At 44.4% G+C, this 25,296-nt stretch overlaps 1 protein-coding gene and 1 pseudogene across 3 annotated transcripts in view; one reads left to right on the top strand and one right to left on the bottom strand.

Annotated features, from left to right (window-relative positions):
- The window catches only part of LOC105470937 (galactosidase beta 1), a 109,478-nt gene that overhangs the window by 24,574 nt on the left and 59,608 nt on the right, over nucleotides 1-25,296 (bottom strand). For all 3 annotated transcript variants that reach the window (XM_011723287.3, XM_071090757.1, XM_071090756.1), the window contains 2 exons: nucleotides 2,878-2,952; nucleotides 198-287 (listed from right to left, as the gene is read on the bottom strand). In XM_011723287.3, the coding sequence (XP_011721589.2) occupies nucleotides 198-287; nucleotides 2,878-2,952 (165 nt within the window). The remainder of the gene's footprint in view (nucleotides 1-197; nucleotides 288-2,877; nucleotides 2,953-25,296) is intronic.
- On the top strand, nucleotides 20,945-21,942 carry LOC105470935 (protein SEC13 homolog pseudogene; annotated as a pseudogene).

Here is a 25,296-nt window from a genome sequence, read left to right as displayed (position 1 = left end):
AAAACATAGGCATGATCAGCCCACCATGCAGCCCTTCAAGCTAAAGAGAGCCTGGAAATTCATGGTTCATTTACCTGGGATCTGATGCATTTGCTTACCATTTTGGCCCCTGAACTCAGAATGGGCACCGCAAGGCAGTGCAGAAAGCACATTTTTGCAAATAGAAAACTGGCGAGCCATTACCTTTGAAGGCCTACCTGTTTCACCTGGATAAATGTCAAGGGATAAAGGCTTTTGATGGGCCCAGAGGGGCACAGAATGTCCAGAGCTGCTCCCACTGTCTTTAACTGAAAAGAAACAAAAGCAGCATTGAGACACTGCACCCCTCACTGGTCATCAGGGTAGAGAGTAGTGCCATTTCCTAATTAGCAAAGATATCAGTGGGTTTGACCAAACCCCTAAATAAACCTAAATCATTCAGATTCCACTCAATATTGCTTCCCAGTCTCCTTCAGTCCTCTCCATCTACTCACTGAAGAAAACTATGATGATGGTAGTCTTAAAAAAGGTTTCAAACATACCTATTCAGAAATTCAACCTGCTCGGAGACCTATAAAAGGCTCTTAAAGTGAATGAAAACCAAGGCTCAGATGCGGCCTCCTTATAAACCCTCTCTGAACACTCCCAAGTGAAATAACTAAGAAGTAAAAGTAGTAACCAGAGGCCAATTACATTCAACTAAGATTAGATACACTATTATTATATCACCTTAATATTTAATACTTCCTAGTTACTTCACCCTCCTCTGAACTTGTGTGTGGCATATTTTCCATGCCTGTATCACTTTTCAGTTGTTCATCTTTGTCTTCCTCACCAGACTGTCAGCTCCTTAAGAATAAGATATGTTCCATACTCAGCCCCAATGCCTAGAACACAGTAGACGCTTGGCAACTATTTATTATATTCAATCCAAAGGACTGGTTATTTTGGAACCCAGGATACTTATTCTGATGCGATAACAACAATGATAATAACAGCTACCAGTCATTGCCTGTCTACACACTCCAGAAGAGATACAGCGTTTACAAGCACTAGCTCACTGACTACTCACAACTACCCTGTGGGGCAGGTGCTACTGGCCTCCCTGTGTTGTGGAGACTCACAGAAGTCCACTTGAGTAATGACAGAGCCAGGATTTGTAGTTAGATTTGGCTCCAAATCCCAGGATTTTCCATGACATAATACTGGTTAGGATTTTTTTTTCTTTTTTTGAGAGAGTCTCACTCTGTCACTCAGGCTGGCAGGCCAGAGTGCAGTGGCGTAAACTTGGCTCACTGCAACCTCCTCCTCCCAGGTTCAAGCGATTCTCCTGCCTCAGCCTCCTGAGCAGGCACGTGCCACCATGCCTGGCTAATTTTTGTATTTTTAGTAGAGATGGGGTTTCACCATGTTGGCCAGGTTGGTCTTGAACTCCTGACTTCAGGTGATCCTCCCGCCTCGGCCTCCCAAAGTGCTGGGATTACAGGTGTGAGCCACCATGCCCAGCCCATTTAGGAATTTCATAAACACTTCCCACGGTTACCTTGCTGATGTGCAGCATTAAGGAAAAAAATCTGATTTACAATTTCATCAAGCCAGCTACTCATCTGGGTGTTTTCCCGCCTGGACACTAAGCAATTCAACTCACGGTAAAAACCTGTTTTCCATATAACTGGGTTCTACATAAAGTTAATTCAGTTGTATGCTGATTTGCTATCTTCAATTGTATATATTTATTTAAAAATAAAAAGTCATTTCTGCTCACACGATTTTCTTTCACGGTAAACAGAATGTGCTTTTGGTACTAAGCTAGCTTTGTTTTAGCAATGTTGTTGTTTTGAACATTTGGAGCTATTTTCTGTTGCATAAAAATAGATTTGTCACGGCTCTGAAACAAACAAACCAAAGTTTTCCTTAAGTAGCTGTAGCAATGAACAGGTAGAAGGTGCTCCCTTTACAAGAATGACTAAAGTCTGATTAAACTAAAGAAAGATCCCTATCAGAGAGAAAGACCACATTCTTTGTAGAATGTAGCACATGTATCTGACACTAGGTGGAAAATGTTACAAGAACTCAACCAACCAACCATGTCAAAGGGCTTCTTGGATGGAAAAATTACATAATCATGTTTGGCATTTTGCTTGAAGATAAAAACTTATGATACTATTTTAGGATATCGAGATTCTTAAGAAATAGGTAATGGTTCTTTTTTTTTTTTTTTCTTGTGAGTTAATACATGTAGGAGTTAGGGATTATAAAAGGGGAAAACCTGAAGACACAGATGGTCAAAACAAATTGACTTCGGCTATGTCACTCCTCTGACTATTAAGTAAAACCTTTCTTCTTTTTCACTTTTCCTAGAATACATTGCCCTTAACTCCTATTTATGATTGATTTCTAGCTTTTTCTCCAGTGTCCCCATTTAACATATAAACCACAGACCATAAAAGTTAGGACACAACTTTGAGATGGAGGGAAGTATATAATTTAGGGCAGAGATCTAACAAAATGCCTGTGATTTTGCGGAACTCCTAAAAAAAGGTAAATGACGACAAAGAGCCTTGACAGCCAGAACAATGAGGTGGCATGTTATTTCCACAAAGGAACTTGACACTGTTTATACCACTGATAAAGGAACCAAGATGACCCAAATGATCCAAGAATGCCTACTACTCCCACCTGTGTCCCATCTGCTCATCCTGTCAACAAGCATAAGTATCTTCTCACCGTTCTCTCCCCCTTTTCCCAGAAACATCATTTACCCCATTAGGCTCGCAGAAAACAAATTCTCAGAAAAATAACGAACCAATTCCTCCAGCACAGCACTTTCACTCACTGCTGCTAAATTCCACTTTCTCACTCCCATCTCTCACTTTCAAAGTTTCTGTTTTTTCTTACCTTTTCCAGAGAGACCTTTCCATATGCAAACTTTGGTGTAGATGGAGGGATAGGACCTTCTGGTACTTTTTCAAACTATAAACCAGAGTAGAAAAAGAGAGAAAAGAAAAAAAGCTGTTAAACCTTCAGAAACATATTCAAAAATTTATTTTTTGAAAGGAAGGTCAAAGACTCAACAGTGCCAGTGCTTTTTTTGAAAACCAAAGGAACTAGAGAGTTCTACAAAAGCAGGATCTGGTAAATTTTTTACCTCAAAGTGTGTGTCTGTGTTTTAAGCTTCAGGAATATCCAAATAATTATAAACCGAAAGACCTCAAGACAAAAGAGCAAAAACAAGTAGAGAGAATGAGGGTAAACAGCAGAAGGCTAGGGAGTGGGAGGAAAAAAGGAAACAGGTACATGACAGACAGACTCTGAAGGGAGATAGCCTATCATAGGAAAAATATTAATCTTATTGCTAAAGTGCTGTATCAATGTTAAATTTACTGTGGTTATGAGACAGAATACATCTCCATATTATTATGAAACATATAATAAAGTATTTAAAGGTAAAGGCCATGATGTATGCAATCCTCCAATGATTTAGAAAACACACACACACACACACACACACACACACACACACACACACAGAGAAGAAACAAGCCGATGCACAAGTGATGAAGCAAGTAAAATGTTGATGCAGATGAGTCTGGGTGGAGAATATACAAATGCTTTTTTTTTTTTAGCCGGAGTTTCGCTCTTGTTGCCCAGGCTGGAGTGCAATGGTGCAATCTTGGCTTGCTGCAACCTCTGCCTCCCGGGTTCAAGCGATTCTCCTGCCTCAGCCTCCCAAGTAGCTGGGACTACAAGCATGCACCACCACACCTGGCTAATTTTGTATTTTTAGTAGAGGCCGCGTTTCTTCATGTTGGTCAGGCTGGTCTCAAACTCCTGATCTCAGGTGATCCGCCCACTTTGGCCTCCCAAAGTGCTGGGATTATAGGCATGAGCCAGCGCGCCTGACCACAAATGCTCTTTTTTTAAACTACTTTTACTCTTGTAACTTTTCTGGAAGTCTGAAACTATTTTAAAAAATAAATCCTTCTTAAATGTTAAATATTATATATGGACATATACACATGCACACACATATATGTGCATGTATGTATATAATTATAGAGTAAGAGGATCTGGGAGAAAGTCTCACGTCTTAGAAATGTCTGTGGCCATCTGCCTTTTCAAGTAGAGTGTACTGTGAACTCTCAGGATCCTTCTATTTCTTTCTTTCCTTCTTTTTTTTGGTTTCCCTTTCTAAAAGACACAATGCTGGCAGCATCGCCTCTTTATGGCCCGGAGCAGCTGCTGCCATCACGCTGGCTGTGGCGGAAGGAGGTCGTGGGCAGTGGCGGTGGGAGCAGCTGCAGGGCCAGCAGGGGCAGCGGGGAGGACCCCTGTGCCCCATATCCCCAAGGCAGCTGACTGTGCAGTCCCCAGCCTCACGGGTCCAGGCAGGATCTACTCCCAGGCCTGGAGCCTCTGCCGCTACTGACCCCGGCCCCGCATCGCTGCCCTTGCCTGCTGCTGCGGTGAAAAGGGTGCAGCAGGGAGGAAGTGGACAGTCCCTGAAGCCCGCCACGATGGGATTGGGCCGAGTCACCTGCTGGTGGGGTAGCAGCGTGGTTGGGCATGGAGGGACGGACAGAGAAGGTCCCTGAGGTAGAGCTGTGCCCGGGGCAGTGCCATGATCCACGGAGCCAAGCAGGAGCTGGGTGTGGCTGCAGCTACCAAGCTGCAGGGGCAGACGGAGGCATCTCTGCTCTCTCGGTGCCCGGGAAGGCCCCCGTCCCCCGAAAGGCTAAGAGGTGTCTGCTGCCACTGCCTAGCCTCTCTCTTCTCCCAGTGTCACTCCGATCTCGAAGCAAGGATGGGGCTGAGTGGCCCACGTGCTGTCGCACGCTAGCTGGGTGTGCAAATGCTCAGGGTAGCACTGATATGCCAGCCTCCTGCCACCTCAGCCCCCTCTGGACTTTGGGCACCGATGAGCACAGGAGGGAGGCCGAGGGGGCGCTGAGGGCAGCTCAGTACTGGCCTGTAGGTGCCTCTTGGCACAAACAGCCTGGGCGCCATGAATGGTGGCAGGAGGTAGGCAGGCTCCTGGATGGAAGTGGGTGGGTGATGAAGCCCCACCTTCAAGCGGGGGAGGGCTGGAAGCCTGGGGTTCAAGTCACTGGTCTCACGGACCAGAGGGGTAACTGGTGGTGCTTTTCCCTGGACCCGCCAATGGCCGCCCATGGTCCAAGCCACACTTCCTCCCCACTGAGGCCCCTAACATCCACAAGCTCAGCAGGACTAGAAAATGGAGACACAAGGGGAGACAATCAGCTACAGAGAAAAGCTATTCTCTCTGCTGAGAGGATGGAGAGAGGATGGGACAATCTACCCACAGAGAGGCACCACCCTCTTTGCTGAGACCTGAACACTCGCTGGGACACCCTGGCTATGGAGAGGAGCTACCCACTGTGGGTCTCCTCTGAGCTGTTCTATCACTCAACAAAGCTACTCTTCATCTTGCTCACCCTCCACTTGTCTGTGTACCTCATTCTTCCTGGATGTAGGACAAGAACTCAAGATCCGCTGAATGGTGAGGCTAAAAGAGCTGTGACACAAATAGGGCTGAAACATGCACCTTGCTCACCACGTTGTGGGGGAAGAGAAGGAGAGAAGAGCTGTGCAGACCTGGGAGCTCCCAGAGCTGGGGCTGTGACTCCCTTTTTGGGGCCCTGTGGTTCCTGGCATCTCCAAGCTTCCGGGCACTACTGCATACCCTGATGCCAGCCAGAGAAGCTGTCTGCAGTGTGCCTGGTCCAGCTGCAGCCTTGCAGAGGGCTGGCGCCTGTGCGGACACCTGGAGCTGCTCACCCTGCAGCAGCAGCCAGTGTGTCTGACGGTGCACAGTGGCTCAACCACATGCTTGCTCACACACCCCTTGCCGTTCTATGCCTGACTTGTCTTTGGCAGGTATGGGATCCAGGCAGGAAGCATGAGCCAAGTGCAGCCTGCCAGGCCAAGCGAGCAGAACGAGCCCAGTGGGCCCAAGCAAAACTCAGGCAAAGGTGCCACAGGCCACAGAGGTTTCCAGCCAGAAAAGCGACACCCCAAAGATCCTGCAACAATAATAAAAACTAATAATTTTTAAAAGGAGGAGGACAAGGCCTGGCACGGTGGCTCACGCCTGTAATTCCAGCACTTTGGGAGGTGGAGGCAGGCAGATCGCTTGAGGTCAGGAGTTTGAGACCAGCCTGGCCAACATGGTGAAACCCCATCTCTACTAAAAATACAAAATTAGCCAGGCATGGTGGCACACACCTGTAGTCTCAGCTACTTGGGAGGCTGAGACATGAGAATTGCTTGAACCTGGGAGGCAGAGGTTGCAGCGAGCTGAGATTGCACCACTGCACTCCAGTCTGGACGACAGAGTGAGACTCTATCTCAAAATAAATAAATAAATAATAAAATAAAATAGGAGGACAAAAGACTGTTATGGTGAAAAGCAAGAGTCCCCTGCCTCACTTTTTTCTTAGTTCTGTCTTTCAGAGGAAGCCATTTAAAAATTATCATTTTTTATTATTTTATTTTGAGATAGGCTGTTGCCCAGGCTGGAGTACAGTGGCACAATCATGGCTCACTGCAGACTCAACCTTCTGAGTTCCAGCGATCCTCCTGTCTCAGCCTCCTGAGTAGCTGGGATTATAGGCATGCACCACCATGACCTGCTAATTTTTATTTTTATTTTTGTAGAAATGGGGTCTCATTATGTTGCCTAGGCTGGTCTCGAACCCATGAACTCAAGCGATCCTCCCATCTTGGCCTCCCAAAGTGCTGGGATTACAGGTGTGAGCCACCACGCCCAGCACATTTTAAAATTATTTAATTGTTCCTATTTTTGCTTCTTCTGGTCTCTAAGTAATATATGTGTACTGCTTTTTCTTATCATTGATTTCTTTAACACATGAGAGTACAGCCCAGAAGATAAAGAAAGTTTATCTTCCTTTCTTGCTATTATGTTTGTATCAACATTTTCAGCTTCTCTCCTAGTTACCTTTAAAATAATATCCTTATATCTTTATTTCTTAGTTCCATCAATTAGCATATTACCCTATGTTGCCTCTTTTTGTTTTGTTTTGTTTTTTTGAGATGGAGTCTCGCTCTGTCACCCAGGCTGAAGTGCAGTGGCGTGATCTCCACTGCCTACAACCTCCACCTCCTGGGTTCAAGTGATTCTCATGCCTCAGCCTCTTGAATAGCTGGGATTACAGACTCACATCACCATGCCTGGCTAATTTTTGTATTTTTAGTAGAGACAGGGTTTCACCATGTTGGCCAGGCTGGTCTCAAACTCCTGGCCTCAAGTGATCTGCCCACCTCAGCTTCCCAAAGTGCTGGGATGATAGGCATGAGCCACAACACCCAGTCCTCTGTCACCTCTTTATTCTCAATGTCCTAAAATTTCCCAGAAATACATCTGACTATGTACCTTCTTTGCATTCCTTATGTTCAACAACTCAGATATCCCTTTCAATTTTGAAAAAATTCTGTATTACTTCTTTGACATTTTTTCTCCAATTTTTTCTTTCTTATCAGTAACAAGTTGGACATCCTAGATTGTTCCTCATTATCTCGTATCTTTTCTGATTTCCATCTCTGTATTCTGGTTCTAGTTTCTAGGAGATTCTTCTTAATATCCAAGAACTCTTGTTCTCTAGTAGCTTCTTTTTCAAAGTATCCCATTCTTACCTTACGGATGTAATATACCTCTGAAAGACATTAACTTAATGGATTTTGTTTTTTGTACTTAAGATCTCTCCTGTCCCCTGAATTCTTTGTTGCCTCTACAGTCACTCTTCTGTTTATTTCATCTTGGTCTTTCTCTTTCCTGTTGCAGGTTTTATGGTTGTCCTCAGTGTCTGCCCATGCTTGGTTGTTCATTCCTATTTAATGGTAATGCAAATGAATGCCCCTGCATCTGCATAACTGTCTTGTCTCTAACAGTGCTTCCTGCTCTGTGTACAGGAGCAGGGCTTGTCCTCTGGGTTTTTTTTTTTTTTTGAGACCGAGTTTTGCTCTTGTTGCCCAGGCTGGAGTGCAGTGACACGATCTCAGCTCACTGCAACCTCCGTCTCCCAGGTTCAAGTGATTCTCCTGCCTCAGCTTCCTGAGTAGCTGGGAATACTGGTGCCCACCACCATGTCCAGCTAATTTTTTTGTAATTTTACTAGAGACGGGATTTCACCATGTTGGCCAGGCTGGTCTCGAACTCCTGACTTAAGGTGACCTGCCTGCCTCAGCCTCCCAAAGTGCTGGGATTACAGGCGTGAGCCACCACGCCCAGGTCTAGGGGTTTTGTTTTAGGGTGCTTTGACAGAATCAGACGTAATGGGGAGGGTCTTTAATCTGGGGCTGTTTACTTTTTTTAATGTTTTAAGGAAAATCCCCTGTGATTTTCTGACTGGTAGAAAGATGCCTCCCTGGTGGACGGTCTGTGTTTGAGACTGAGGTGAAGGAGCGGAGGACCTAACAGAAAATACGTAAGGTTTAATTAACCTTCTCACTGTCAGCTCCATTTCATTCCTATCTTTTGCCACTCATGTATTTCCAGGACCTGGTCTCCGTGGTTCTTTGAGACCAGTCTACTCCCTGCTCTCTGTTCCTGTAACTCTATTCCACACTCACTAGGGACTGAGATTTCCTTATCCTACATCCTCAGCCACCACAGATCTTTTGAAATCTGTTATGCATGAACAACTCACCCTTTACTGTCTCCATTTTTAAAAAGATGCCCATGTTTTGAAAGAAGTAACATTATGGAAGGGAGAAGAGATAAGGAGGTGGTCAGTTGGCCATCTTGCTCTGGAAAGTGCTTTGTACCCACAAGATGAATCTATTATCTCTATGAAACTTTTAAAACATAATATTAAAAGAAATAAATGTGGGATCAAAGAGTTACTATTTATCTTGGAAAGTGAAAAATGTTGTAAGATCTCTTTTCCCACTTTCCCTGAAGTCTAGACCACACTCCTCCGCTAGCCGTTTACCCATCCCTTCTCACTCCCCATTCTGGCCAATAAAAGCAGAAAACACAAATTCACAAAGAGGGACCTGAGAACAGTATGATCGGTTTCCTGAGGTTCCCTACTTACCCGCACATATTAGTGACCATGTCATTTATCTCTTAAAGTTCAAGGCGGATTCCAATTTAACTAGGACTGCAATCTTTTCTACCACACTGGAAGAAAAAGTCATCGTATGGACATACTTGTTCAACCTACACTCAGCTCACTTTGATGCAGTGCTTAGACGCCTGTACTGTCATCTCATGTACTACTTCCAAAGGCTCTCATACCTAGTTATTATATTTCCTCTTTAGAGAGAAGACTGAGAAACTAGCTCGAGGTTATAAAGAGAACAAGGGAGGGAGTTGGTACTGTGGCTCCAAGTCTAGCGCTGTTCCCACTGCTCCGCCCTGCCTCCTTATTGTTGTAACAATAGAACAGAAAGTATTAGGCCCAGTGTGGTGGCTCATGCCTGTAATCCCAGCACTTTGGGAGGCTGAGGTGGGTGGATCACCTGAGGTCAGGAGTTTGAGACTAGCCTGGCCAACATGGCAGAACTCCATCTCTACTAAAAATACAAACAAATTAGCCAAGCACAGTAGCGCGCTCCTGTAGTCCCAGCTACTCAGGAGGCTGATGCAGGTGAATCGCTTGAACCCAGGAGGCAGAGGTGGCAATGAGCTGAGATCGTGCTACTGCACTCCAGCCTGGGCGACAGAGCAAGACTTCGTCTCAAAAAAAGAAAAAAAAAAAGAAAGTTTTTTCACCCACAATTCCAAAAACAAAACAAAACAACCCCCAAAGCCACCACAAAACCTTCTCTTCCAGTTTCCCTCCTAGACTCTCCCCTTATGCATACCTATAACATAAACTTAAGAGATAATTTTGTAATTTGCTACTGCCACTTACTAAAAGCACTTTTGACATGGTTAAATATTGAAAACAATTTTACTTATTGCATATTATAGTGTTTTGTGTGGATATGACAGAATTTACATAATCCTTCCTATGTTAGGGGTTGAATTGTTTCCAATTTTGATATCATAAATATCAAAATTTATAAGTTGCAACAAACAACTTCATGTCTATAGCATTATCCTTCTTTTAAATTTTTATTTTTTAAAAGTAACGCCCCAAGTGTGGGGTGACTAGGTCAAAGGATATGAGTATTTTATATGACTCTTAAAATAGTGTATACCCACATTTTCACCAAGTATCCATACTTGTTTATGTCATTTACCCATTTTTTTTTTTTTTTTTTTTGATACGTTGTTTTGCTCTTGCTGCCTAGGCTGGAGTGCAATGGCACAATCTTGGCTCAGCGCAACCTCCGCCTCCCAGGTTCAAGTGATTCTCCTGCCTCAGCCTCCCGAGTAGCTGGGATTATAGGGATGTGCCACCACGCCTGGCTAATTTTTTGTATTTTTAGTAGGAACGAGGTTTCTCCATGTTGGTCAGGCTGGTCTCAAACTCCCGACCTCAGGTGATCCGCCCGCCTCAGCCTAAGTGCTGGGATTACAGGCGTGAGCCACTGCGCCTGGCTGTCATTTATCCAATTTTCTATGTAGATCTTGATATTCTGATCAGTGGTATTAGCTCATTATAATATAGATATTAAGCTTTCATCTGTCTATCCCATTTATTACAATTTTCTAACTTTTCATTTTAATATTGATTTTTCATTGATACTAGTTTGATTATTATATAGCAAAATCCTCATCTTTACCTTAGCTAATTAACGTTTCAGAAAAGAAATGAACAAATATACCAAAATGCTATACTTCTAAACCATTATTTTTCCATAACAATTTGTGCTTTAATCATACTATTCAGAGCAATTGCAAATGTTGCTTCTCATACTTAACTGAACAAATTCAATACAGGAAGCTGCTCTTTTCCCTGTGGAATCCACTAGATTCAGTGGTGACCAGCTTTTCCTTCACCAAGACCTTTAATGTTTTCATACATTCATTCAACAAACTCTTATTAAGAAAATACTTTGTGTCAGGTCCTATGCTTGGTACTAGACTTATAAACAGCTCCTATTCCAGAGAGTAAGAAACGTGTATAAATCAGTTATATTAACATACCATGAAAAGTAGTATTTTCAATAGCAAAGACACGGAATCAACCTAAATGACCATCAATGGTAGACTGGATAAAGAAAATGTGGTTTATATACACCACGGAATACTACGCAGCCATAAAAAAAGAACAAGATCATGTCCTTTGCAGCAACACAGATGGACCTGGAGGCCATTATCCTAAGCAAACTAATGCAGGAACAGAAATCCAAATACTGCATGTTCTCACTTATAAGTGGGAGCTAAATGATGAGAACACATGGACACAAAAAGGGGAACAGAATCAGGTCCTGTTTGAGGGTGGCAGGTGGGAGGAGGGAGAGGACCAAAGAATGACCTATCAGGTACTATGCTTATTACCTGGGTGACAAAATAATCTGTATACCAAACCCCTGTGACACACAGTTTACCTACACAACAACCTTGCATGTGTACCCATGAACCTAAAAGAAAAGTTAAGAAAAAAAAAAGTTTTTAAAAGATTTCTACAATATAAGGGATAGAAAACAAAATGTGACTAACTCAGCTGACAAGTGGATCAAAGAAGACTCTGCAGATAAGGCAAGTGAGGTGTGTCTTCATTTCCAGGTGAACAAAGGCAGAGGGTGCAGAGACCAGGAAGTATAAACAGCACTGTCTCATTCATGGAATTGTATATAGCTCCATCTTAGGGCCAGGGAGTCACATCTAAGAAGGGAGAATTGAAAGATGAGGCTGGAAAAATATAGGGGCCAAGTCATGGAAGGTATCCTGACCGTATCAGTGTTTTTGATACTACACTTGATCTTAGCCAAAAGACTGAGAAGTGATCACATCAGTGTTTCAGAGAAATCACTCTGGAAGATGGACTAGAAAAGCCAACTCTACAGGAAATGAAGAAATCAGTAGGCACTTTAAAAGACGATTTAACAGTTGCGAAGTAATATTCCCTTTCTCATCTGTAACATCAGACATAAAACATTAGTTTTCACCAGCACTACACGTCAGGCCTCTGAGCCCAAGCCAAGCCATTGCATCCCCTGTGACTTGCACGTAACTGAAGAATCACAAAAGAAGTGAAAATGCCCTGCCCTGCCTTAACTGATGATATTCCACCACAAAAGAAGTGAAAACTTTGTGAAAGTTCTTTTCCTGGCACATCCTGGCTCAAAAACCTCCCCCACTGAGCACCTTGTGACCCCCACTTCTGCCCGTCAGAGAACAACCCCCCTTTGACTGTAATTTTCCTTTACCTACCCAAATCCTATAAAACGGCCCCACCCTTATCTCCCTTTGCTGACTCTCTTTTCGGACTCGGCCCGCCTGCACCCAGGTGATTAAAAAGCTTTATTGCTCACACAAAGCCTGTTTGGTGGTCTCTTCACATGGGCACGCATGTCATTTTGGTGCCGTGACTCGGGTCAGGGGACCTCCTTTGGGAGATCAATCCCTTGTCCTCCTGCTCTTTGCTCCGTGAGAAAGATCCACCTACGACCTCTGGTCCTCAGACCAACCAGCCCAAGAAACATCTCACCAATTTTAAATCAGGTAAGTGGCCTCTTTTTACTCTCTTCTCCAACCTCTCTCACCTCTTTCTCCTTTCAATCTTGGTGCCACCCTTCATTCTCTCCCTTCTCTTAATTTCAATTCCTTTCATTTTCTGGTAGAGACAAAGGAGACACGTTTTATCCATGGACCCAAAACGCTAGTGTTGGTCACGGACTGGGGAAGGCAGCCTTCCCTTGGTGTTTAATCATTGCAGGGACGCCTCTCTGATTACTCACCCATGTTTCAGAGGTGTCTGACCATGCTGCAGGGATGCCTGCCTTGGTCCTTCACCCTTAGCGGCAAGTCCCGCTTTTCTGGGGGAGGGGCAAGCACCCCGACCCCTTCTCTCCCTGTCTCTACCCCTTCTCTGCTTTTCTGGGGGAGGGACAAGTACCCTGACCCCTTCTCTCCCTGTCTCTACACCTTCTCTGCTTTTCTGGGGGAGGGACAAGTACCCTGACCCCTTCTCTCCCTGTCTTTACCCCTTCTCTGCTTTTCTGGGTTACGGGCAAGCACCCCGACCCCTTCTCTCCCTGTTTCTACCCCTTCTCTGCTTTTCTGGGGGAGGGGCAAGAACCCTGACCTCTCATTTTTGTGCCCAGAACTCTTATTTTTGCACCCCAACTTATTTTTGTACCCCAATCCTTTATTTCCGCACCCCGACCCCTTTCCCGCTTTTCTGGAGGGCAAGAACCCCAAAACTCCTTCTCTCCATGTCTCTACTCTCTCTTTTCTCTCGGCTTGCCGCCTTCACTATGGGCAACCTTCCACCCTCCATTCCTCCTCCTTCTCCCTTAGCCTGTGTTCTCAAGAACTCAAAACCTCTTCAACTCACACCAGACCTAAAACCTAAATGCCTTATTTTCTTCTACAATGCCGCTTGACCCCAATACAAACTCGACAGTAGTTCCAAATAGCCAGAAAACGGCACTTTCGATTTTTCCATCCTACAAGATCTAAATAATTCTTGTTGTAAAATGGACAAACGGTCTGAGGTGCCTGACGTCCAGGCATTCTTTTACACATCGGTCCCTCCCTAGTCTCTGTTCCCAATGCAACTCGTCCCAAATCTTCCTTCTTTCCCTCCCGCCTGTCCCCTCAGTCCCAACCCCAAGCACTGCTGAGTCTTTCCAGTCTTCCTTTTCTACAGACACATCTGACCTCTCCCCTTTGCCAGGCCGAGCTAGGTCCCAATTTTTCCTCAGCCTCTGCTCCCCCATCCTATAATCCTTTTATCACCTCCCCTCCTCACACCCGGTCTGGCTCACAGTTTCGTTCCACGACTAGCCCTCCCCAACCTGCCCAGCATTTCCTCTTAAAAAAGTTGCTAGAGCTAAAGGCATAGTCAAGGTTAATATTCCTTTTCCTTTATCTGACCTCTCCCAAATCAGTTAGCGTTTAGGCTCTTTTTCATCAAATATGAAAAACCCAGCTCAGTTCATGGCTCGTTTGGCAGCAACCCTGAGACGCTTTTCAGCCCTAGACCCTGAAAGGTCAGAAGGCCATCTTATTCTTAATATGCATTTTATTTTATTACCTAATCTGTTCCCGACATTAAATAAAGCTCCAAAAATTAAATTCCAGCCCTCAAACCCCACAAGAGGACTTAATGAACGTTGCCTTCAAGGTGTACAATAATAGAGTAAAGGCAGCCAAGTAGCAACTTATTTCTGAGTTGCAATTCCTTGCCTCCACTGTGAGACAAAGCCCAGCCACATCTCCAGCACACAACTCTGAACGCCTGAACCGCAGCTGCCAGGGGTTCCTCCAGAACCTCCTCCCCCAGGAGCTTGCTACAAGTGCTGGAAATCTGGCCACTGGGCCAAGGAATGCCCGCAGCCCGGGATCCCTCCTAAGCCGTGTCCCATCTGTGCGGGACCCCACTGGAAATCGGACTGTCCAACTCGCCCAGCAGCCACTCCCAGAGCCCCTGGAGCTCTGGCCCAAGGCTCTCTGACTGACTCCTTCCCACACCTTCTTGGCTTAGTGGCTGAAGATTGACGCTGTCCCATTACCTCAGAAGCCTCCTGGACCATCACAGACTCTGAATAACTCTTACAGTGGAGGGTAAGTCTGTCCCCTTCTTAATCAATATGGAGGCTACCCACTCCACATTATCTTCGTTTCAAAGGCCTGTTTCCCTTGCCTCCATAACTGTTGTGGGTATTGACGGCCAGGCTTCTAAACCTCTTAAAACTCCCCAACTCTGGTGCCAATTTGGACAACATTCTTTTATACACTCCTTTTTAGTTATCCACACCTGCCCACCTCCCTTATTAGGTCAAGACATTTTAACTAAATTATCTGCTTCCCTGACTATTCCTGGGCTACAGCCATGCCTCATTTCTGTGTTTTTTACCAGTTCAAAGCCTCGTTCGCATCCTCCCCTTGTATCCCCCCACCTTAACCCACAAGTATAAGATACCTCTACTCCCTCCTTGGCGACTGATCATGCACCACTTACCATCTCATTAAAACCTAATTACCCTTACCCCACTCAATGCCAATATCCCATCCCACAGCATGCTTTAAAAGGATTAAAGCCTGTTATCACTCGCCTGCTACAGCATGGCCTTTTAAAGCCTGTAAACTCTCCTTTCAATTCCCCCATTTTACCTGTCCTAAAACCAGACAAGGCTTACAGGTTAGTTCAAGATCTGAGCCTTATTAATCAAATTGTTTTGCCTATCCACCCTGTGGTGCCCAACCCGTACACTCTTTTGTCCTCAATACCTTCCTCCACAACCCATTATTCTGCTCTGGATCTCAAACATACTTTCTTTACTATTCCTTTACACCCGTCAGCCCAGCCTCTCTTCGCTTTCACTTGGACTGACCCTGACACCCATCAGGCTCAGCAAATTACCTGGGCTCTACTGCCGCAAGGCTTCACAGACAGACCCATTACTTCAGTCAAGCCCAAATTTCTTCCTCATCTGTTAGCTATCTCGGCATAATTCTCACAAATACACACCTACTCTCCCTGCTGATCGTGTCCGACTAATCTCCCAAAACCCAATCCCTTCTACAAAACAACAACTCCTTTCCTTCCTAGGCATGGTTAGTGCGGACAGATTTCTTACACAAGAGCCGGGACCACGTCCTGTAGCCTTTCTGTCCAAACGACTTGACCTTACTGTTTTAGCCTAGCCCTCATGTCTGCGCGCAGTGGCTGCCATTGCTTTAATACTGTTAGAGGCCCTAAAAATCACAAAGTATGCTCAACTCTCTACAGTTCTCATAACTTCCAAAATCTGTTTTCTTCCCCCAACCATCGCTCAGGACAATGCTTATGCTGATAAGTTAACTAAAAAAGCAGCTAGTGTTCCAACTTCTATGTTTTTCTTCTTCACATTGGCCACTCCCACCTACTCCCCCACTGAAACCTCTACCTGTCAATCTCTTCCCACACAAGGCAAATGGTTCTTAGACCAAGGGAAATATCTCCTTCCAGCCTCACAGGCCCATTCTATTCTGTCATCATTTCATAACCTCTTCCATGTAGGTTACAAGCCGCTAGCCCGTCTCTTAGAACCTCTCATTTTCTTTCCAACATGGAAATCTATCCTCAAGGAGATCACTTCTCAGGGTTCCGTCTGCTATTCTACTGCCCCTCAGGGATTGTCCAGGGCCCCTCCCTTTCCTACACATCAAGCTGGAGGTTTTGCCCCCGCCCAGGATGGGCAAATTGACTTTACTCACATGCTTCCAGTCAGGAAACTAAAATACTTCTTGGTCTAGGTAGACACTTTCACTGGATAAGTAGAGGACTTTCCCACAGGGTCTGAGAAGGCCACCGCGGTCATTCCTTCCCTTCTGTCAGACATAATTCCTCAGTTTGGCCTTCCCACCTCTATACAGTCTGATAACGGACCAGCCTTTATTAGTCAAATTACCCAAGCAGTTTCTCAGGCTCTTGGTATTCAGTGACACCTTTATATCCTTTACCGTCCTCAATCTTCAGGAAAAGTAGAACGGACTAATGGTCTTTTAAAAACACACCTCACCAAGCTCAGTCACCAACTTAGAAAGGACTAGACAATACTTTTACCACTTTCCCTTCTCAAAATTCAGGCCTGTCCTCGGAATGCTACAGGTTACAGCCCATTTGAGCTCTTGTGTGGACACTCCTTTTTAATTAAGCCCCAGTCTCATTCCAGACACCGGAACAACTTGAACTGCACCCCAAAAACGTAGAGCCTAAAAACTCACCAACCAAGCAAGTAATTATGCTGAACCCCCTTAGGCTCTCTCTAATTAGATGTCCTAGGACCTCCCAATTCTTAGTCCTTTAATACCTATTTTTTCTCCTTCTTTTATTTATACCTTGTATCTTCCGTTTAGTTTCTCAATTCATCCAAAACCATATCCAGGCCATCACCAATCATTCTATGAGACAAATGCTCCTTCTAACATCCTCACAATATCGCCTCTTACCACAAGATCTCCCTTCAGTTTAATCTCTCCCACTCTAGGCTCCCACGCTGCCCCTAATCCCGCTTGAAGCAGCCCTGAGAAACATTGCCCATTCTCTCTCCATACCACCCCCCAAAAATTTTCGCCGCCCCAACACTTCAACACTATTTTGTTTTATTTTTCTTATTAATATAAGGTAAGAATGTCAGACCTCTGAGCCCAAGCCAAGTCATCGCATCCCCTGTGACTTGCACATAACTGAAGAATCACAAAAGAAGTAAAAATGCCCTGCCCCGCCTTAACTGATGACATTCCACCACAAAAGAAGTGAAAATGGCTGGTCTTTGCCTTCGGTGATGACATTACCTTGTGAAAGTTCTTTTCCTGGCACATCCTGGCTCAAAAAGCTCCCCCACTGAGCACCTTGTGACCCCCACTCCTGCCCACCAGAGAACAACCCCCCTTTGACTGTAATTTTCCTTTACCTACCCAAATCCTATAAAACAGCCCCACCCTTATCTCTTTTTGTTGACTCTCTTTTCGGACTCAGCCCGCCTGCACTCAGGTGATTAAAAAGCTTTATTGCTCACACAAAGCCTGTTTGGTGGTCTCTTCACAGGGATGCACATGTCACTATACATCAGCAAGAGACAGCTGTGTCTGCGTATCAAGCCAATGGCATTCCAGTCATGAACAGAGCAGGATGATCAATCAGCCAGTGTAGACAAATCCTGGATCAAATTTCAAACTTCATTAAGCTTTTGAAGTACAGAAAAATCACTGTGGCTCTTCTCCCATCCCCTCTTCACCACTAAGCCCAGTTACTACCTTTGGGAATCCCAGAATCCACTCCAATTATCAAGATCCTCAACTACCAGTTGATTAATTTTTACAGTGACCCGTTTCCAAAAAATCAGCGGAACTCTGACTTTGATGGAATCCCTATAAAGAACAGAAACAAAACTCTTAAAATGGGTCTCAGTTGATTTGACAGCATACAAAAATAAACTCACCACTGCCCCTCTCAGGAATCAGTAGGGAAGAGGAGGTCGCTGCCCTATATTTTTATGGTTCATCCTCGAGGTCAAAGTGTTAACCATGTTTGGTTGAGTTTTACCCACACCAAAGCAAATGCCTTTTAAAATGCAAATGTCATGAGCTTTGCCATGCCTTGAAGATTCTTATGAAGAGAGCCGCCTGGGGGCCTTCACCACTGAGCATAGGCTTATGCAACCTGCTGGGAGATTATCCCCAGGAGTCCATGTCAGTGAAATATATTGCCCATCACCACCTAATGTGCTCTTGAAATGGATTAAAGAGGAGATGTATTCCACTTTTTGAGTCTTTGATGAAGGAAGGAGGCAGGTACAGCTATATATAGGGGATATTTACCATCCAATTCCCTTACTTGATGCAAGCAAATATTTTGACGATCCTTTAACAAATCAGCTAATGGAATATCTATAAAGTTTCATAAGAAAGAGCCCACTGGCTGGGTGCGGTGGCTCACACCTGTAATCCCAGCACTTTGGGAGGCCGAGCGGGTGGATCATTTGAGGTCAGGAGTTTGAGACCAGCCTGGCCAACATGGTGAAACTCCGTCTCTACTAAAAATACAAAAATTAGCCATATGCATTGGTGTATGTTTCTAATCCCATCTACTTGGGAGGCTGAGGCAAGAGAATCACTTGAACCAGGGAGGTGGAAGTTGTCTGGGTGACAGAGCAAGACTCTGTCTCAAAAACAAACAAAAAAAACAAAAACAAAAACAAAACAGATATATCTCCACTAAACCTTGTAGTTAATTTCTCTTTCAAACCAGAAATATCAAAGAGGGAAAATATGACATGTTAAGCTGCAATCTATCATAAGCTATTGAATTACGTTCATTTCTTTTTTTGTTTTGTTTTTGAGACAGAGTTTTGCTCGTCACCCAGGCTGGAGTGCAACAGTGTGATCTCGGCTCACTGCAACCTCTGCCTCCTGGGTTCAAGCAATTCTCCTGCCTCAGCCTCCAGAGTAGCTGGGACTACAGGAGTGCACCATTCCAGCTAATTTTTTTATTTTTAGTAGAGACGGAGTTTCACCATGTTGGCCAGGCTGGTCTCGGACTCCTGACCTCAGGTGATCCACCCACCTCAGCCTCCCAAAGTGCTGGGATTACACACATGAGCCACTGAGCCTGGCAATTTCTAAAGACTCTGTCTCCTTTGTGGGTTCTCTTACTCTGCCCAGTGGTTAAAGCTTTGGATTCCCCGGGTTTGTCTTTTGCTTGGCCCATCGTCCTCCTCAGTCAGTTCCCCATGTGCAGCCTCAACTTCTCCCTGGACTTCGGTTTCCATTTGCACTGATGGCCCCAGAATCTGCGCCAGCCTTTCAGACTTCTCCCTGGAGTGTCTTACTATTAAGTGTTGGTGCTTATGGAGAAATCTCTCTACCTGGATGTTCCCGGAAACACTGAGCTGAACAAGCCCAGAACTGAACTTGCTTCCCCTGTCCCTGCCAGGGCCTCCTCTGCAATCCTCTATCTTAGGTGCCGATCCCAGTACCCACCTAGTTATCTAACTAAGGTTGTAACCTGGACAAATCAACAATTCCTCATTCTTTCTCACATCTGTGTTCAGTCAATCACCAAAATCCTATCAATTTTACCCCCTGAACACTTTTCTTTCCTAATTTAAATGTTTTAATTTTCTTGTGGAGACAGAGTCTCACTATGTTGCCCAAGCTGGTCTTGATTTCCTGGCCTCAGGCGAACCTCCCACTTTGGCCTCCCAAAGTGCTGGGATTACAGGCAAGAGCCACTGTGCCCAGCCCTAAATGTTTTTCAAATTGATTGCTTCCTCTCCACTCCCTGATGACCCTGCCATCGTCTCATTCCTAGGCTACCGTGGCAGCTGCATCCAGAAGTGCCCCAAGGGAGGAATCCCACCAGCATGTTCACACTGTCATATGTTTTTGTAAAACTTGCGAAAGTAATATAATTTGACCATAACAAGCGAACATCCTTGTCTCTTTCTGCTCCAGCTTCCCTGTGTCAAATGTCCTCTTCCTTTGGGAGGTTTTACAGTTGCTATAGGCATTTTGGCGACCCAACTAAAAAACAGTTAAAGTAGGGATTTACTTTACATGGGTACAGTAGGATATATTGATATGATTCCTGGTTACTTCCATGAGTAGGTAAGTTATGATTAATAGATCATCCCTCCACTCAATGTGCTGACTCACTTAGCATCGTAGTGCAATATAATCATGCCTGAAGGCACCCAGCCCCGGAAGTACATGGGTTGTGGAGAAGCAAGGTTTGAACTGTATGGGGTCAGAACCTGTCTGTGAAAATTTCTTCCAAAAATTACAGCTCATATATGAATGAACTGGAGAGATAGTTCCCCAATTTTGATTACAATCTTAAACATTTATACAATATTATCAGTAACAAAATGTGAAGCTTTTTTGTTTTTCTAAACTATCAATACTAAACAAATTTCAATCAGCCAGGCTAAAAAGAAAGATTTCTATTCTCTCCAGAGGAAAAGATTACAAACACTGTTGCCATGTGAAGAGGCAAACACTGTTGCTAAAAAAAGGTGATAAGAGGCCAGGTGGGGTGGCTCACGCCTGTAATTCCAACACTTTGGGAGGCCAGGCAGGCGGATCACTTGAGGTCAAGAGTTCGAGACCAGCCTGGTCAACATGGTGAAACCCTGTCTCTACTAAAAATACAAAATTAGCTAGGTATGGTGGCACGCACCTGTAATCCCAGTTACTTGGGAGGCTAGGCAGGAGAATCGCTTGAACCTGGGCGGCAGAGGTTGCAGTGAGCCAAGACTGTGCCACTGCACTCCAGCCTGGGCGAGAGAGTGAGACTGTCTCAAAAAAAAAAGGTGGTAAGGAATGGGGAGGCACCACCAGGAGCTGCCACGTCCCTAGAGCAGCCACGCTGCAATCATGGTGTCAGTAATTAACACTGTGGATACCTCCCATAAGGACATGATTCATGATGCCCAGATGGACTACTATGGCACCCACCTGAGCAACCTGCTCGTCAGAAAAATCTGTCAAAATCTTCAAAGTGCACAATGGAGGGCAGATCCTCATTGCCAACCTCAGAAGTCATGAGAGTCCTTGTGGCATGTGGCCTGGGCTCACCCCACATATGGCAATATCCTGGCATTGTGCTCCTACAATTGGAAAGTCATTATCTGGAAAGAGGAAAATGGCACCTGGGAGAAGACCCACGACCCCTCAGGATATGACTCCTCAGTGAACTCTGTGCTGGGCCCCCCATGACTACTGCCTAATCCTGGCCTGTGGGAGTTCAGATGGGGCCATCTTCCTGCTGACTTATACAGGGGAAGGCCAATGGGAAGTGAAGAATATCAACAACGCTCACACCATTGGCTGCAATGCTGTCAGCTGGGCCCCTGCTGTTGTACCTGGAAGCCTCACAGACCAGCTGTCCAGGCAGAAACCCAATTATGTCAAGAAGTTTGCATCGGGTAGCGGTGACAATCTCTTCAAGGATGGCCAGTGGAAGGAGGAGCAGAAGCTGGAAGCACACAGTGACTGGGTTTGAGATGTGGCCTGGGCCCCCTCCATCAGCCTGCCCACCAGCACCGTGGCCAGCTGCTCCCGGGATGGTTGTGTGTTCATTTGGACCTGTGATGATGCCTTGGGAATATATGGCCTCCCATATTGCTGCACAAGTTCAATGATGTCATGTGGCATGTGGGCAGGTCCATCACAGCCAACATTTGGCCATCTCTGGTGGAGACAATAAGGTGACCCTGTGGAAGCAGTCGGTTGACGGGCAGTGGGTGTGTATCAATGATGTCAACAAGGGCCAGGGCTCTGTGTCAGCTTCAGTCATAGAGGGCCAGCAGAACGAGCAGTGGCAAGACAGGTGGAGCCTCCCACCTGCCAGCTCCAGGACTGCCCCATCCTGAGCCAACTGACTGAGCAACTGTGAAGAGCTCCCAACTCCAACGAGATTCTTTTCCTAGGGGTAGTTACAAATGCAACCACAGATTGATCATCTAATCTGTCTAAACATGATCAGAGATGGTTTGTAATCTACTGTCCAGCTCAAAGCATTCATGTTATGCGGCAGAAACTACAAATGATGTTCAAATCTATTATTTTAAAATATTTTAAGCCATTTTTATGTAACTTTGGGTTCAGGCATTATTTGGGAGGTTTTGTTTCCAAAGTCACTAAATAAAGACATATTGCTTATTAAAAAAAAACAAAAGGTAAGGAATGAAGAATGGTAGAGGTTTCAAGCAGTTAATAAAACCAAATGATGTTTTTAAAAAAAAGTTGTAGGCTGGACACAATTGCCCATGCCTGTAATGCCAGCACTCTGGGAGGCCAAGGCAGGAGGATTGTTTGAGGTCAGGAGTTCGAGAGCAGCCCAGGCAACATAGGGAGACTCCGTTGCTACAAAAAAATTTTTAAAAAGTCAGGTGTGGTGGTGCACACCTGTAGCCCTAGCTGCTCAGGAGGCTGAGGCAGGAGGACCGCTTGAGTCCAGGGGTTTGAAGCTGCAGTGAGCTATGATTGCACCACTGCACTCCAGCCTGGGCAACAGAACAAGACACTGTCTCAAGAAAAAAAAAAAAAAAAAGTGATATTTGTGATTATTTTAATCATTTAATCTTTTTGTTATGGACTGAACATTTGTGTCCTCCCACAACTCATATGTTGAAATTCTAACTCTTAAGGTGATGGTATTATGTGGTAGGGACTTTGAGATGGGATTAGTACCTTAAATGAGATCCCAGAGAGCTCTTTGGCCCCCTTTTTATAATTAAGGATCCATTTAGAAGTCAGTGCTCTGCGGTGTGGAAGAGGGCCCTCACCAGAACCTAACCATGCTGGCATTTCACCCTCCAGAACCATGAGAAATAAGTACCACCCAGTCTGTGGTACTTTGTTATTGCAGCTCAAACTGACGAAGACACTTGGAATTTGTAATGATTTCTTGATTCATTCTAACTACACATTCCTTTTTGTTGCCTCATCCAATAGTCATTTTGAAATGCATAGCCAATTACATCATTTTCTTCTTTAAACTAATTCAAAGGCACCATTACCTATAATTCAAGCTCCTTAATTTGGTGTATTCGATAGCATTTATTTTCTTGGTGAAGTAGGAGACAGTGTCTCCTGCACATTAGGATAAAGTGTAAGGGTGATGGTTTATACTAGACAGTGAGAAGAAGAAATGACAAAGGGCATAAAGAGAACTAGAGATCATGAAAGATCCAAATCAGACTGGAAGTAAGATCCCTTCCCGGCCAGTCAATACTAAAGTTTAAAATTCTTCTGCCTGGCTCTGGTTCCAGAGTGGGACAGTCAGAATGGTCCCAGCAGTGGTTCATAGAGCAGGGCCTCTTAAACAGCCGCATACAGACGGATTGAGGGTGATAGTGTAAGACTATCCACCATCGATCAGAAGAGCAAGGGAAGGTCAAGAAAAGTGTGTGGAGTTTCAGGGATAGGGGATGGCAGGAAGAAGCTAGAAGTATGAGAGAATAAAAATGTGCTGTTATGATGAGGCCAAATGTAAAGTGATATTTTATACAATAAAGCATATGTAAATAAGTGTTGTAAAACTTGATTTGATTTTTTCCACATTAGGAAAGTTCACTATTTCAGGAAGAAAATAATTCTAAAAATAAGCCTACCAGCAACTTCACTTCTAGGTATGTCCCTAGAGGAATGACAAGCAGAGACTTATTCATAATGATTCTCGTATTCTGATGTTCAGGGCAGCATTATTCAAATAGCCAAAAGATGGAAACAACCAAAATGGTCGTCACCAGATGAACAAAATGAATAATTAAAAATACATCTATGCATACAGTGGAATATGAAGCCATAAAAAGGAATGAAATTCTGACACATTACAACATGAACCTTGAAAACACTGTGCTAAGTGAATTAAGCCAGACACAAAAGGACCAATATTTTATGACGCCACTTATATGAAATATCTAGAATAGGCAAATTCACAGAGACAGAAAATAGGCTAGGAGCTACTAGAAGCTGAGGAGAGGGTGACTGGGGAGCTATTGCTTCATAGTTACAGAGTTTCTGTCTGGAAGGAAGAAAAAGTTTTGAAAATAGATAATGGTGTTGGCTGCATAACATTGTGAATATAACTAATGGCACTGAATTTACATTTAAATATGGTTAAAACGGCAAATTTTGTTTTAAATATATTTTACCAAAATTTAATTTTTTTTATTTTTATTTTTACTTTTTTTTGAGACAGAGTCTCGCTCTGTTGCCCAGGCTGGCGTGCAGTGGTGTGATCTCAGGTCACTGCAACCTCTGACTCCCAGGTTCAAGCGCTTCTCCTGCCTCAGTCTCCCGAGTAGCTGGGATTACGGGCGTGCACCACTATGCCAGGCTAATTTTTGTATTTTTAGTGGAGACGGGATTTCACCATGTTGGTCAGGCTGGTCTTGAACTCCCGACCTTAGGTGATCTGCCTGCCTCAGCCTCCCAAAGTGCTGGGATTACAGGCATGAGCCACCACGCCTGGCCTAAAAAATTAATAATATACCAAAAAACAATGAATGGTATACTTCGAATGGGAGAAATGTATGTGAATTATACCTCAACAAATCTGTTGAGAAAATAAATAAACCTGAAGTGGATTGTGAAATGAAGCAATAGTCTATAAAAGAAATAAGTCCACAGGCGTTATAATCAAATCAAGTAAATCAGTAGTCCTGGCTGATAGAAGACACCCAAAGTAAACATGGAACAGTAACTCTTATCTAGAAAAAACTACAGTGCTCATGTCACACTCTCTGTAACAAGATACCCTTTGGGTCTGGACACCACATAAAAACCAGTAGAATGGCCGAGTATTACTTCCTCCTTGATTTTCTCGGGAGCAATTGAGCAATAGTGATTACTGCAGCTACTAAAGGGAACTGTCCACAGAGGCTTTGAGCATAAGTGGGCATGACTTTCCAGAGGAATATTTAACTCTAGTTTGAAATTTTACAACGACATAAGTGAAGAAAAACAGTATTAAAAATAACTGCTATGTATTCTTCTCTGAGAAGGCGTGCTAACCATATTGCACAGATGTGGAAAGAGGGTACCTTGCCCACTAAGTACTGGAGTCAACACTCAAGTTTTGTTCTGTCCCTCTCCAAAGCTTCTCCAATCTGTGACTCTACCTCTCACACAATACTGGGTGACTCCTCAAAAAAAAAAAAAAAAAAAGCCAGACTGGTTTTTACATATCTGCCATATCTTTAAAACTTGCTTAAAGGTGA

Source organism: Macaca nemestrina, chromosome 2, assembly GCF_043159975.1.
Source record: "Macaca nemestrina isolate mMacNem1 chromosome 2, mMacNem.hap1, whole genome shotgun sequence".
Classification (NCBI taxonomy): domain Eukaryota; kingdom Metazoa; phylum Chordata; class Mammalia; order Primates; family Cercopithecidae; genus Macaca; species Macaca nemestrina.
Note: the sequence above shows the minus strand (reverse complement) of the source record. Positions and strands in the feature narration are given on the sequence as shown.